General features: G+C 43.6%; 2 protein-coding genes across 2 annotated transcripts; one reads left to right on the top strand and one right to left on the bottom strand.

Annotated features, from left to right (window-relative positions):
* Window positions 1-313: 313 nt before the first annotated feature.
* LOC117863437 (uncharacterized) lies at window positions 314-5,689 on the top strand. The gene is made up of 10 exons (XM_034747133.2): window positions 314-723; window positions 1,638-1,795; window positions 1,943-2,115; window positions 2,731-3,089; window positions 3,162-3,234; window positions 3,345-3,688; window positions 3,775-4,194; window positions 4,336-4,497; window positions 4,580-4,668; window positions 5,168-5,689. Exons 2-10 carry the CDS (start codon window positions 1,683-1,685, stop codon window positions 5,319-5,321), a joined length of 1,887 nt encoding a protein of 628 aa, XP_034603024.1. The 5' UTR covers window positions 314-723; window positions 1,638-1,682; the 3' UTR covers window positions 5,322-5,689.
* A 279-nt stretch (window positions 5,690-5,968) lies between these two features.
* On the bottom strand, window positions 5,969-11,436 carry LOC117863436 (uncharacterized). The gene is made up of 6 exons (XM_034747132.2): window positions 11,116-11,436; window positions 9,317-9,883; window positions 9,115-9,221; window positions 7,451-9,023; window positions 6,834-7,327; window positions 5,969-6,756 (listed from the first exon to the last, which is right to left on the bottom strand). Exons 1-6 carry the CDS (start codon window positions 11,290-11,292, stop codon window positions 6,285-6,287), a joined length of 3,390 nt encoding a protein of 1,129 aa, XP_034603023.1. The 5' UTR covers window positions 11,293-11,436; the 3' UTR covers window positions 5,969-6,284.
* Window positions 11,437-13,208: the final 1,772 nt, after the last annotated feature.

Genomic DNA, 13,208 nt, shown 5'->3' with positions numbered 1-13,208 from the left:
TAATCTATCCTATAGAAAATCCAAGGCCGCATTTGCAATCTAGAAGATTAGTGAAAGTTTGCAAAAGTATAACTCGGGGGTGAGCTTGGTATTCCTTGTTCCATTGAGGGCCTAAGAGGATATTCAACTTTATCTTATTCGATTTTGTAGACTCGTTCACAGATTATGTCAAAACAAACCTTCTCCATACAAGATTCAATAAAACCCATAGTCGTCTAGAAAACATTTAGCAACTAGCATAACACAATTCTATACAACCTTTGATACACCAAATTTGTGTAACTCGCATTCTAGGTACTAGACTTCTTGTAGAACGGGAGAACAAATTCTCAAATTCCATCCAGTCCGATGGTGACCAAATAACCCCAGAATCGAGGTACCTGGCTGCAAAGGTGCTCCCCAGTGATTAAGCGAGCAACCGTCCGTTTGGCCACATCAAACCGCTATAAATTCCCCCCCCGTCGTTCCCTCTGCCATTTCTCCACCACCTTCCCGTTCTCCAATCTCCCTCCCACCTCCGCTCGGCCAACTCGAAAACTCGGGCGCCAAACCACCGCCGCGGGGCCAAGCTCGGGGCCTTCACCGGCGGCGCCTCCCCGCCCACCGCGGGGGGCGCGCGCGTGCCCGCGCCCAGCCGGACCTCCACCGTCGTCCCTGCAGCTCCCCGACGCGACGGGGCCTCCCGCACCGCCGCCGGCCGTGCCGTACCAGCGAGACTTGTCGGTGAGCCTGGAAATCCTGTCCTTGTTACTGTGTGACGCTGTTTGGTGTAGGTTTGGAGGCGACGAGCTGATGCTTAGGTGGTTCTGAATCTCTTGATGCGCTCTCGGGTTTCTTGGTGCTGGGATGGTGCGCGGGTGGTCGGTGGCTGGTGCGGGTTGCGTTGGGCTAGGGTTCGTAGGCGCCGATGCGGCTGTTTGGGGGTTTCGTTCTGCGGGGTTGGGAATGGCAGAGTTTTTGTGGAGCTCGAATCGGGTTTTGTGGGGGCGTGCTCCAGCGGCAATCGATGATTCGGTGGGGATGATCATAAGGCCATAGGGAGTTTATTGATTCTTGGATTTGTGCCGATTGGAGTGGCGTGTTGATAAGTTCGTGCTTGATTTTCGTACCAGTTAAAAAGGTGGATATGGCTGGTCTTGTCTTGTCCTCTGTAACTTGTACTGAGCAGTCATACTGCATTGTTGTGTATTTCTGGGTTTCTTGATCTTTAACTAGAGAGAGACAGAGTGTTAAGCCAAGGCCCAAGGGTATGTATCCTATCTTGCATTCTGTGTCGAACATGGCTGTTGTCATATGATATGTGCCTCTTGAGCAGCTGAGGCGAATGCTTGATGATGTAATCGGCATGCTGTTGGCTTTGAAGTACCGCACTGGTTGTATTTACTTTATATTTTTTATCCTGTATCATATATAAGTTAGATTTTTTTCAATGGAAATTAGCATGTGCATACTGAAACAAAGACTGACTTGGAACTTTACGTGTTGATTGTTAATAAATTTTACTATGCATGCATTGCTTACAGTGTCTGGTTTTATCAGTTAACACGAGTATGCATGCTTTATTTGTGTGGTGTGATGGCTAGGAGCTTACAGCTTTCAATGAAGGAGATTGTAATTACAATCGTGAACTTTTGCAGGTGTCAAATAAATAGTCCATTTGGAGGTTGTATAACAGTGATCCAATGCCTCTACTAAGGAGATCCACTTTCTCCTTACTGGAGCCACCAGATAACTTGGATCCTAATGAGGAGGTGTTCCAAATTAGGTTCACTAAGGAGATATTCCGAGATTATCAGTATCCTTTTGCATGCCATTAATGCCAGCTAATTGATATGTACCTGATATGAATAGAACATTTTAATCAAATCGGATACCTTGTAACTTTCACACTTTCCTAGATTATATTGCAGAAATATGCTTGTGTCCTTGACTATTTGATTAGGGAATACCTGAATAGGTTGAACCTTTATCGTCAGAAGGTCTGGACTTGTGAGGTGTCTGGAAAGTCTAATCTTACCTATGAGGAAGCTTTGGTTTGTGAGCAACAAGCTGCAGTGAAGGCTCAACTGTTGCCGAAAGAGCTGATAGCTCATGTTCTCGAGATGATTCAATACAGTAAGGCTAAACCTCTTTCAGTTTTTTTTAAACATTTATTAACATTATTGTTACGATTGTACACTGCCGAGCTTGCTTGCAATATTATTTTTTATTTCTTGATGATACACACTGTTGGTCTTGTCCAAATTGACCTAGCATTTTCTTATGTGTTTTCTCATTTGTCCTATGTTAGATAAAGGTACATCTAGCTAATATTGTTTGGGCGATCTATTATCCATAGTTTTGATACCTTGACATGTTTAGAATTTTATGTTTCTCACTGAGTTTTGTATTGGACATTTTCCATTATGTCCATTGACTAGTCTTACTCATACCTGGCACTACTTTCCTCTTGATGTTTGCAGTTATTTTTCTTGATAAATTTGAAGGCAATTCTATATCATTGTAAAAAATTCTTAAGGACTCGCAATCTGTCAAACGATCCCTACATATAGATCACAACATACTTATTTTACATATATTGTCCCCCTGGTACTTCCGTTTCTTGTTTTTTGCTTCATGCTGTCATGATACATTGATCTATTATGTGAAGAACATTTTTTTTGTTTCTTTTTGTAGAATTTTGAGGTTCTTAAATGTGCCTAATGAAATTTTCTGCTACATTTACTTCAGGCACTCTTAGCTTGACTGATCTTCTCGAGAAAGTATACTGTAGTCTGCTATTGGATTTTTTTGAAGGACAAGAATTACATGCTAAAAAAGATGGTTCTGAGGCTGCTTGCAAGATCTTGAAGGTTATAGGCTCTGGTAGCACCAAATTGTACGAGGTGGGTTGGCTTGGCCAAGAGAATGCAGTAGTCAACACTTCAGTGGTTAAAGCTGATGATCTAATTCGCAAGAAGGCACCTGCTAGTCGTAATATACTGAAAATGTTTATTAGGGATTCAACATCAAAAAGATCTCCATGGATAGTAAATGCAGATCTTGCAAGGAAATATGGGATAGACACTGAGCCCCCAGAAGACATTATGGTAACCATATTTTCTCATTTCCTTTGTTTAATTCCATATTTATCATTACTCTAAATCAAGCATGGCTCACAGAATGGTGAAGATTTGTACAAAGGAAGGAAACGGTTTGCAAATGGAGAAGATACCAGTAACAAGTTGAAGAAAGGTGATCTAGCAGATATCCTTGCCATTTATTTCAGTTTATAAGTTTAAATAGTTTCATACCACTACTTTTTCTGCTAGGCTTCTTACTTTTGGCTTTCATATGATTTACAGATGAGAAGCTAGTAGGTTTGCCAGTTAAATATCCAATTGATGATCTTTTAGTAAAGCCTACGGCAGATGATCCCATTTTGCCAAAGAGACCTCCACTATCTAGAGACTTTAGAGTGCCTGTAGATTCTGTGGGGGATCTCCTTATGGTCTGGGAATTCTGTTTGTCATTCGGGAGGCTTCTATGCTTGTCACCATTTTCCCTCTCAGATCTGGAGAATGCAATTTGCAACAAAGAAAGCAACCTTGTTCTTGTGGTGGAAATGCATGCTGCACTTTTCCACTTGCTTATTAGAGATGAAGGTGAATATTTTACATTTCTCCTGAACAAGAAAAAGACACTAAAGGTGATTTCTTCTTCATTTTCTTAATTCAGGTGGCCTTGAGGCACTCTTGTACTTTTCTTTTCTCAGTTGCTTGAATGTTTCTGTAGGTAACTCTAGTCACCTGGGCTGAGTATCTATGCAATTTCTTGGAGATGATAAGAAAAGAAGAATTCTCCAGTAAAGTGTCAAAGATACGAAGGGGTCATTATGGTCTTCTTGACACTGGTCTAAAGCTTAAAATTCTCAGGGAACTGGTAGAGGAAGCCATTACAACTTCTGCAGTACGAGGGCAATTAAATGAATGGATTGACCAGCAACAAGCACTTGCAGCTGCAAAAAGGGAGGATGCTAGAAAGAATAGGGAAGAGCAGAAGTTTAACATGGAAGGGGTAGCAGAAAACGGAATAAATCACACTGATACTATACAAAATGATAACGAATGTCCTAAGAATCAGCCTGAGGGAAAAGAGCAAAAGGGCTTGAACATTTTTTTGTCCAGCAAGACTGGAGATGAGAAAATGTTTCTGGTGAGAACTGTGAATATATACCATTTTACATGAACTTCCATGCGCTCTTGTTCATTCTTACATCTGCATATACATTTATCTGCTGAATCTGTTCATGAAAAAGTTTATATGCTAACTTCTTCCTCGTCTTCTTTTTTTTAGAGAAGACACCTTGAAACTGAAATGGAGCAGCAATCTCTACGACCCGGTCATCTTGGAAAAGACAGATTCTACAATAGGTATTGGTTTTTTAGGTGTGAAGGGAGACTTTTTGCTGAAAGTGCAGATTCCAAAGAGTGGGGTTACTACAGCACTAAGGAAGAGGTGATTGCTTTGCTACTGAGATCCCTATGCTCCCTATGTTTCGCTTTCTTGTTGTAACGTCTCGGCCAATTTCAAATAACAGCTTGATGCACTTCTGGGATCATTGAACATCAAAGGCACAAGGGAGAGAGCACTCAAGCGTCAGCTTGACAAGTCCTATGATAAGATAAGGTGCGGAATTTCTTTACGGAGTATATACTGATAGGTGGTCAGTGGCTCAAGAGCCAGGGCCCATGTTGAGTACCACAAGATTGTTTCTCTTAGTTCTTGCGTAATATTGTTAGCACAGTTTTGGCCTTTCCAAGACTCTTTCTTTAGGGGACATCACGCGTGAATTACTGGCTGTAGCAGTTTTAAATTTACAAGCAAAGTATCAGTTTTCTGAAGCATTCTTGATTTGGAAAAACATGTTATATAGTTCTTAATAAAACATTGAGTTTGTCTTCAAATGGACAAGTATATTGTATATGTTTTCTATTTGTGAGCTTTTGGACATGTTGTCTTTTACTCTTTTAGTTACAAATAGAGCATGATGCAAACCTTTGTTCAAGTCCATATTGCCCTGAAACTGCTGCTCTTAGGTTTAAGCTATTACGCAACAGCTGGTTCGGTGCAAGTTTTGCTCTTAACCCTTCAACTAATTTCTCTTTCCCCTCATTTGTTCATGCAGTAACGCTTTGGAAAACACATCGAAGGACACTGAACAGAAAACGTTACATGAAGAGGTTGACTTGCGGCGTTCCACTCGTATACATGCTCAACCAAAAGAGGATAGCCCTTCCATGTCATTCCTCAAGTATATCAACAAATGGAAACAAAAATGAACTAGTACTAGTTGCTAGGGTTGGTGTCTTTTTTTCATAGCCTACTCTTTGGTGGTCCAATTTGAAACCTTGATGCACCAAAATGAGTATCCGTCATTTGAGAGCTTTTGGAAGCTGAGCCAAAGGTTCTTGATTTTGAGCTAATTTGTTGAACATCTAAGCAGCAGAAAGTCTGCGTGCTAATTGGTTCCATAATGCCATTGTTGTAATTACATCATTTTATTTTTCTTAGAGGGTAACCGAGAGCTAAAGATACCATTAGTAGGGAATGTAGGATCCTATGTATATCACCAGTCAGTTAATGGCTGCATGCCTGTATTTGATGGAATTGATAGTCGGGCGAGTTCCATCTTATTCACATTCTGCTACATGTGTGTGATTTTGAGATGTTTGTCATCTGAATAGTTTGTGTGCCTCCTTATGACCTTATGAGGAATACGTTGTGTATGTTACACTCCTCTGGTCAAAACAGGACGCTGCGTGCCAGGGCCCTCTGCGTGAGATGGTTTGCCGCTACCAGCAAATTTTCAGCTAGTATCATGCACGATAGGCCCTTCACACTCTGCAAAACAATCACGAACTTGCGCAAGATAGCTAATACTTTGAAAAGAACGTATGTTTCAACCAAATTCAAGTCTTCCTCAATCGAAACAAGCTGACATATGCACAGCATATAAATAACTTTCATCAATTATTTACATTATTCAGTTCTAAAATCAAAAGACCACGTCACAATTTACATCCCCAGATGCAATTTAGCATCCTTTGAATCCAGACTAAATTCTGGTGCACGGACATCCATATTCGCCCAGTTCACCAGAATTCTTCACATCCTGAACTTCCTACTGATCAACAACTATAAATTGCTGTACAACGCCATACCTCCCACCTCACCCAGTGGGTCAGGGAATTTACACATTTTGACCGTCTATATATTCACAATAAGAACCAAACCGTTGGCATTCACATCAGAGCTTTGTACCAAGGACCATGGACCTTCTCTGACACCGTTGCCACCTTGATCAGCACCTCAGCAGCCTTCACCACTCTGTCGACAAGCTTCACTGCGCCGATGCGGCGCATTGCTGCGTCAGCCAGCTTCTGGCCCTTGGGGCTGCTGCCACCCAGGACTACACCGCGGAAAGCACAGTAGACTGCCCGGGAGACCACCTTGAAGACCACGTCGCCGGGCTGGAGACTCTTGAGGAACACCCGGGTGATCATCTGCCTCCTGGCCTGAATTTTCTCCTCTGATGGTGAGCCAACTGAGGCTGATGCGCTGATCATCGCCTCCACAATCTCTTCCGTGCCAGCATCAGGGGAGCTGTCCAGTATCTTCTCGAGGGCCTTGAAGAGTTCTGAGATGGCATTTTCCAGTTCCAAAGGAGTGGCCTTTGAATTCTCACTCATCAGAACTTGGCGAAGGACGAGCATGCTGAACAAATAACACGATTCATATCAGTATGACATGACAGACTAGTTATATCAGAGGCCAAATGATAGAATCGTTACCTTGTGGCGATCGCAATCACTTTCTGGAATTGGCTCTGCACGGACCTCAGCCTCAGCAGATTAATTTGCAAGCTTTCAGGAGTTGACTGCATTTGCAAGCCTTCCATGCTAGTGATGAGTTGCAACAGGCCGATCCTTATCAGCTTGTCCAGCTTCTCACCCTTGCACTCTGGTTGACCAGAAGCGCCTGCTGCAGATGAAGATGGTTGCTCTACTGGAGCTCCATGACCAGCACGGAGCACTGGAACAAGGGCAGGAGCCTGGCCTGCTGATGGTATTATTGAAAGACAGTCTGAATGTTCACTCCATTCTTCTTCCACAATGTTCTTTGACGTCGAAATCCATTGCATAGTTAGGGGGAGAGAAGCTGATGCATTGTCAGGTGGCCCATAGCGATCAGTGAAAGCCTTCTGCAGGTACTCCACTCCCGCAGATCCTTTTATAATCGGCTGCATCAACTGGATTCGTGCCTTACTCACTTCTGCTTGCAGTTCCTGTTTTGCAAAGGATAGTGTAAGAATCTAAACATATGCAAGGTGCAATCAATTCTAGGAATGTTTATTTTGATGATAAAGGCTAGGAATGTTTAATGTGTTAAGATTAGCACAAGAACGTACCTTTATTTCTTCCAGTATGAAACGCAGGCCCTTGATGACAGCAATGACAAATGAGTTGATGCCATTGTCATTGACTTCAGAACTTGCAGCCAACTCACTCAATAGTTTGTCGTGGCTTTTCTTCATCTCATCCTCCTTTGCAGCAGCAGAGAGCTTGCGGACCATAGCTAGAGAATACTGCAAAATCTGCCCCAAGTATTGTGCATCCTGGGAACCTGACCCAAGTACCTGGGACAGAATTTCTATGTCAATATTCTCTAGTATTTCCTCCTTCCACTCCTTTGGGGCCAACTCATGTAATGAATCCCTCACTTCCTTTACAAGGTTGATCAATCGACTATAATCAGGCATGTCTCCTCTAATTGAGTCGGTGACCGAGTCCCAGAAAGCTTTCTCCATCGTTTCTCTCACTTTCTTCTGGAACTCCTCCTCAGCAGTATTAGCACTATCAGACCTTCCAGCAAAAGCACTGTCATCCTCATGAAGCATTTCATTGACCATTTGCTCATTCTCTGTCAGCTGCTTCACTGGTGATGTACTGCTTGATGAAGAAGCACCAAGCAGAGAACGGGCAACAGAACTTGATCCTAGAGCATTTGTCCTCGAATTCTCCTTAACCACAGAAGGGGTCTTCCCAGACGAATTAATGCTCAAAGGGGTAAATACATTTGCAACTGGTGCTGCTAATGGACTTCCATTCTCCTTTGCTTCAAAGAATTTTGACCTCGTATCTGAAAGAGCAGAGTCCATCCGCTCAATGCCAGCATCGCCACTCAGGTGCTGAACCTTCTCGCGTAAGAGCTTTTGATCATCAGTAACCTGCTTCTGAATTGCCTTCATGTCATGAGTAAGATTATTTGGTGACTGCCCATCCGCAGTTAGCTTGCATGTTTGCATCATTGACAGCTCAAGCTTGCATGCAGCCCTAACAAGATCTTCCTCCAATAATCTTGCATCTTTTACCTTCCACACCACAAAGCAGTAAAGATATGTGCACCACGCCTTGTCAAAATTAGCCAACTGAGTCCGGAATTTCCTCTGACCAGTAACATCAGATGACCGCCCTGGTCCATCAAGTATTATCTTAATTAACAGCTCGAATTCCTTGATAAAGTTTGCTGCTGACTCCATAAGCTGTTTCTCCCTTTCACCTTGCCCGCTTAAAACAGCACTGGGATGAGCCAGTATCATGTAAGCGCAAAGCACAACCCTCAGTGAGTATCTAGGCAATCTGATGCTTGCCACAGAACTTTTAGCTGATCTTTTTGCAACTGCCCGTGTTCTTCCCTCCCTGCTAGGAGGTACCTTCCTCCTCGGTGGAGAACTAACGCGTTTCAGTAGATGGTCAACATTTTCCAGTGACGAAGATGCTACTGAATGAGAAATGACAAGACGTCTCTCCAATCGGTCAAGTAATGCCTTTGTAGTCTGAAGAACTGTAGGAGATTCCATTGACATAGCTAAATTTTCAAAGGGCATACTTTTCACAGACTTCTCATTAATTCCCAAGGCATCATAAGCTTCAACCAATGTAAGTGTTGTCTTCCTGGATTTCACAAATATTCTCCAGCATCTGAAGTACAATAAAATGACCGAAAATATCAGATTAATTCCACTCACCAGACAGAATATAAATATGTATTTGTTGAGAGCAACATCATTACCTCGCTAGCTTTATAGAGAAGAAATCCGCATGCTTGATGTAATCAGCATGGGCAGAATTGCGAGGACTTCCTCGCTGCTTCAAATACTCAGCTCTCTGCCTCTTTGCCTGTTCCAATCAGATAATCTATGAATATCAGAAATAGAACAGAAGGATAAAAAATTCTAGAATTAACACATCTATGAGAAGTTGAGAATAAGTACCCTCTGAAGTTTGCTGTCCAACTGTTCTTTCAGTTTTTTCCTCTCTGTTTCTCTTTGGCTGCATACAGTCATGGCGGCTTTTTGGATGCGCAAAAGCCTAGCTTGAGCCTTCATCTTTTCAGCTTCCAGCAACCTCAGCCGTTTCTTCTCAGCAGCAGTGCGCTTTTGCAAAATTGCAGTCCGCACTTGCTCCATGTATTTGCTCTCTGATGTTGCCTTCTGCACCAGGGACCTCGCTGTTCTCTCCTTCAGCGCAGCTCGCTTCTGCATATCAGCATGCAGAAGCCTCAAGCGATTCTCCTCTGCCTGCCGGACACGAGACTCAACTCTGGTCTCAAGTTCTTCCCTTTCCTTCTCAAACCGCATTTCCACATCATTCTTAGCAGCCTGTCGGAGTTCATCCAACTTGGCCAATCGGTTCCGCGCCTTTGCCAGGAGGCTTAACCTCTTCTGCTCAGCAGCCAGAAGCTTTGCTTCAAGGCGCTGCCCATGATCTTCCTCCTGAGAGGACCATGACGGGCTCCGCGGCTTCTTCCTTGCTTTGCAGGCCAACCATTCATGGAATTGCTGAAAAGTAACATTTGAACATAAGTCAGCAAGTTATCCTAATACAAATTCGACTCCACTTAGTTGTTTCCTATGACAATTCTCTCAAACTGAATCAAATAAACAGGAAACATGACAACTCTCGAGAACCATCGGACTGCTGGCAAGCCCAGGAGACTCTAGCAAGCTCAGAATTTCCCCAAGAAAAAACCTCTCGGTTGTTAAAAGCAAACTGGACTGCACCTATCAAATCACATCAACCAACAAAAGTTTTAACCATGTTTCTAGACTTCTAGTAACCCAACTTCTGCAGAGGTACAGGTGTCAGGCAAGTTACTTCTAAGCCAATCCAAGTGGTCGGTGGTAACCAAACTGCTCCTAACAAATTACCTTAATTTTATTACCACGAATACCAAAAGGTATATCAATTTATCTACTTTCTGATTTATGAAAAAGGTATTTTCACAAACATGCAAATTGGCATACGTCGCTGCAGGCAACTAAAATACAATCTCAGCAGTCGTTTATTACGTTTTCTAAGACCTGCGGATAAAGCCAAAGCCGATAATAATAAGAGTACATAAAAAAGAGTCAAAAGGCGATGGAAGGAACCGATGAAACCGAGACCTTTATTTGGGGAAAGGACGCTTTAATCCATATAGCTCAAAGCCGCGAGGTGAGGAAGAACCGCGGCAAGCCCGAACCGAACGCAAAGGCAAAATTGAAGGCACACGTGAATCCGACTTGAGCTCATGACTACCTCAGTACCTACCGCGAATAGAATCCGACAAGGAATGTTACTTCAACTCCCCCACGAATCCTAACCACCGAAAGGGAGCTTCGAAGGTCACAGAAAACTTTCCACATGCTGCGCACCTCCCAATTTCCCGTTCCTAACCGGCCAACAAAAATTGCACCAAGCAAAGAGCAGAAAAGTTCGTATCTTGCAACAAAAAAAAAACTCCAATTTGGGAGTAAGTGAAACGCCTCTGAAATCGCACCATTTTTTTTTCTTAAAAGGAAGCAGCTTCAGAAACAATCGGACAGAAAGGACCCTCCTCACCTCACCAGTAAAAACTGAAAAGCGATCGAGTAACTTCTCTCTAAAGAGTTCAGGCAAAGACTCCGATGAATGAATACTTGGACTTCACAGTTCACTCCACAGCCACGCAACCCAACCCAACCATGAGCGAGAAGCAACGCGAACCAAACTACCACGGGGAAAGGAAACGGAGCACGACAGTGACACGTACCTGCCTCCGGAGCTCGGCCTCCCTGAGCCTGGCCTCGATCTCCTCCACGCTCGCCGGCGCCCCGCCGCCGCGCGCCCCCTCCACCAGCCTCCTCCTGATCCGCCGCGGCGGCGACCTCGCCGCCGCCCCTTCCTCCGCCGGTATCTCCATCGCCACCGGCTCCCGCGCCCCCATCATCAGTTCCCCTCCCCCGATCAACTCAAACTCGGCGGAGAGACCAAGCCGATTCCCTCTCTCTCTCTATCTCGCCGCCTCCGCCGCGCCGCGCTAACTTTACTCTTCCTCTCTCCTTCCCGTTGCTTCGCGCGAGTTGGTTTGTTCCGTAACGAGATAGTCGCCGCCCGGCGGGCGTCATTGATATAGCGGCCGTGCGCCGCTGGGGAAGCGGTTGGGCGAGTCCCGGACGCGATCGCCGATCGGACGGCCGAGCCGACTCGGAGAAGGAGGAGGGCGTTTCTGTAATTTGGCTGCGGGTGACGGCGTTAGGCGACATCCAGACGGTTCGGTAGCTGGGCCCACGGGCTAGGGGCTTCTTCCCTCGTCTGGGCTGCGGGTTTGACCAAACTGCCCCTCCCGACGGCGAGTACTACTATGCGTCTACGATGCCGTGCTTGTTTGTGATTACTCCTTGATCGAACACGCGGTTTAATGCTAGCAAAGCCTCTTGCCATCTTTTTTAAAAAAACATTATATTGGATAAATTTAGTGCTTGGTAGAGCATTTCCAGGAAATATCAATTCCCCAATCCACTATAATATTGAAAGAGTTGGTGCAAAATATTACTGTAGCAGATTTCTTTTGTTTTTCTCTTTTCCTAATAATTTGTAGAGCTTCACCCCTTGGCTCATCCTGGTATTAAAGAGGTTGATAATTATCTTAGTAAAAATGATAAAGTTTAACTTAAGATAAAATAAACATATTTTGCGTTTTTTCGAAAAAAATACTGAAGAACATGGTATGCTTATTTTGCTAACTCGGTACATTTGTTTGATACAAATTTGTATTTAGCATGCAAAAACATTTTAGATATACATTGCTTCGAATAGGAGCAAAATTAGTAGCTTAGTTTTGCAGTTTTCTACTTACCATATAATTTTAATGAATTTAATCGCACAAAATTTATGTGTTCATTTTCACTCCGTGTAATATGTATATTTTTCTAGGGGTGAGGACATGGGGCAAAGGCCACCAATATATAACCATTGATTGGAATAAGCATATTTGCTCTCCGAGCTAAAATTATTGCCTTAATCATTTTGCTTTACATCAGTTTAATTATTAGATTATTGGCACTCGTTAAAAGAATACCACGGCATGCTAAGAATTCACTAAAATAGACTTATTATATAGACTTATTATGCATGTGTGTGTGTGAAGAAAACATGGTGCATGGATCCGACCAGTTTCAGCATTCATATCTGTGCCTGAAATCCAAATTTTGCGTCAACATCTCTCCATGTTATGGTGGGGAGGGAGGCAGAGGCCCCTCAATGCCAAGTTTACTGTAGAGATAAATATCTGATTATTGAGCTAATAAGCATACTTGTTCTTCAAGCCAAATTTCTAGCTTTGCTCTGAGCGTTTTGCTTTACATCATTCTGATTATTTAGCCATTGACACAGTAGACGGAGTTATGTGATCGTTATATGAATATCATGACATGCCAGAATTCACTGAAATGGATTTATTGTGGCGCGTATAGTATACTCATGGAGAAAAGATGGTGCAGGGACCAACAAGTTTCGGCCTCCACATCTGCGCCCACCGTAATTTTTCCATTTGCATTTATGGGAGAAAGGGAGAGGGCGGAAGAAGAGCCCCGGAACTTTTGGTCCACGAGCTAATGAAACGTCTGTACTCCTGCTAGATTGCCTAACTTGTATAGAGATAACATGCAGGCTGCTTCCCCCTGCTGGTGTGCCGAAGACTTTCCTGCTTTTATACATTAGTGTACGATGATGAATGCTCTTGTAACGTCGTAGCACAGTACCCTGCCCCTTTTTGCTTGTCTAAGCACCAGACATCTGGTAGCCGCCGTAGCGGTGGTGCAGAATCCATCGCCAGATACAGTGACCAAAAGACACGTCAGCCGC

This window comes from Setaria viridis, chromosome 7 (assembly GCF_005286985.2).
Source record: "Setaria viridis chromosome 7, Setaria_viridis_v4.0, whole genome shotgun sequence".
Classification (NCBI taxonomy): Eukaryota; Viridiplantae; Streptophyta; class Magnoliopsida; order Poales; family Poaceae; genus Setaria; species Setaria viridis.
This window is presented reverse-complemented; position numbering and strand designations above follow the sequence as displayed.

Bases quoted from the DNA above. Each gene is read 5' to 3' on its own strand.
- LOC117863437 (XM_034747133.2), top strand. From the start codon at position 1,683: ATGCCTCTACTAAGGAGATCCACTTTCTCCTTACTGGAGCCACCAGAT. The intron at 1,796-1,942 runs GTATCCTTTTGC...CTATTTGATTAG, and splicing joins GAGATATTCCGAGATTATCA to GGAATACCTGAATAGGTTGA. The intron at 3,689-3,774 runs GTGATTTCTTCT...ATGTTTCTGTAG, and splicing joins ACAAGAAAAAGACACTAAAG to GTAACTCTAGTCACCTGGGC.
- LOC117863436 (XM_034747132.2), bottom strand. From the start codon at position 11,292: ATGATGGGGGCGCGGGAGCCGGTGGCGATGGAGATACCGGCGGAGGAA. The intron at 9,884-11,115 runs GTACGTGTCACT...GTTACTTTTCAG, and splicing joins AGGCCGAGCTCCGGAGGCAG to CAATTCCATGAATGGTTGGC. The intron at 9,222-9,316 runs GTACTTATTCTC...TGATTGGAACAG, and splicing joins TGGACAGCAAACTTCAGAGG to GCAAAGAGGCAGAGAGCTGA.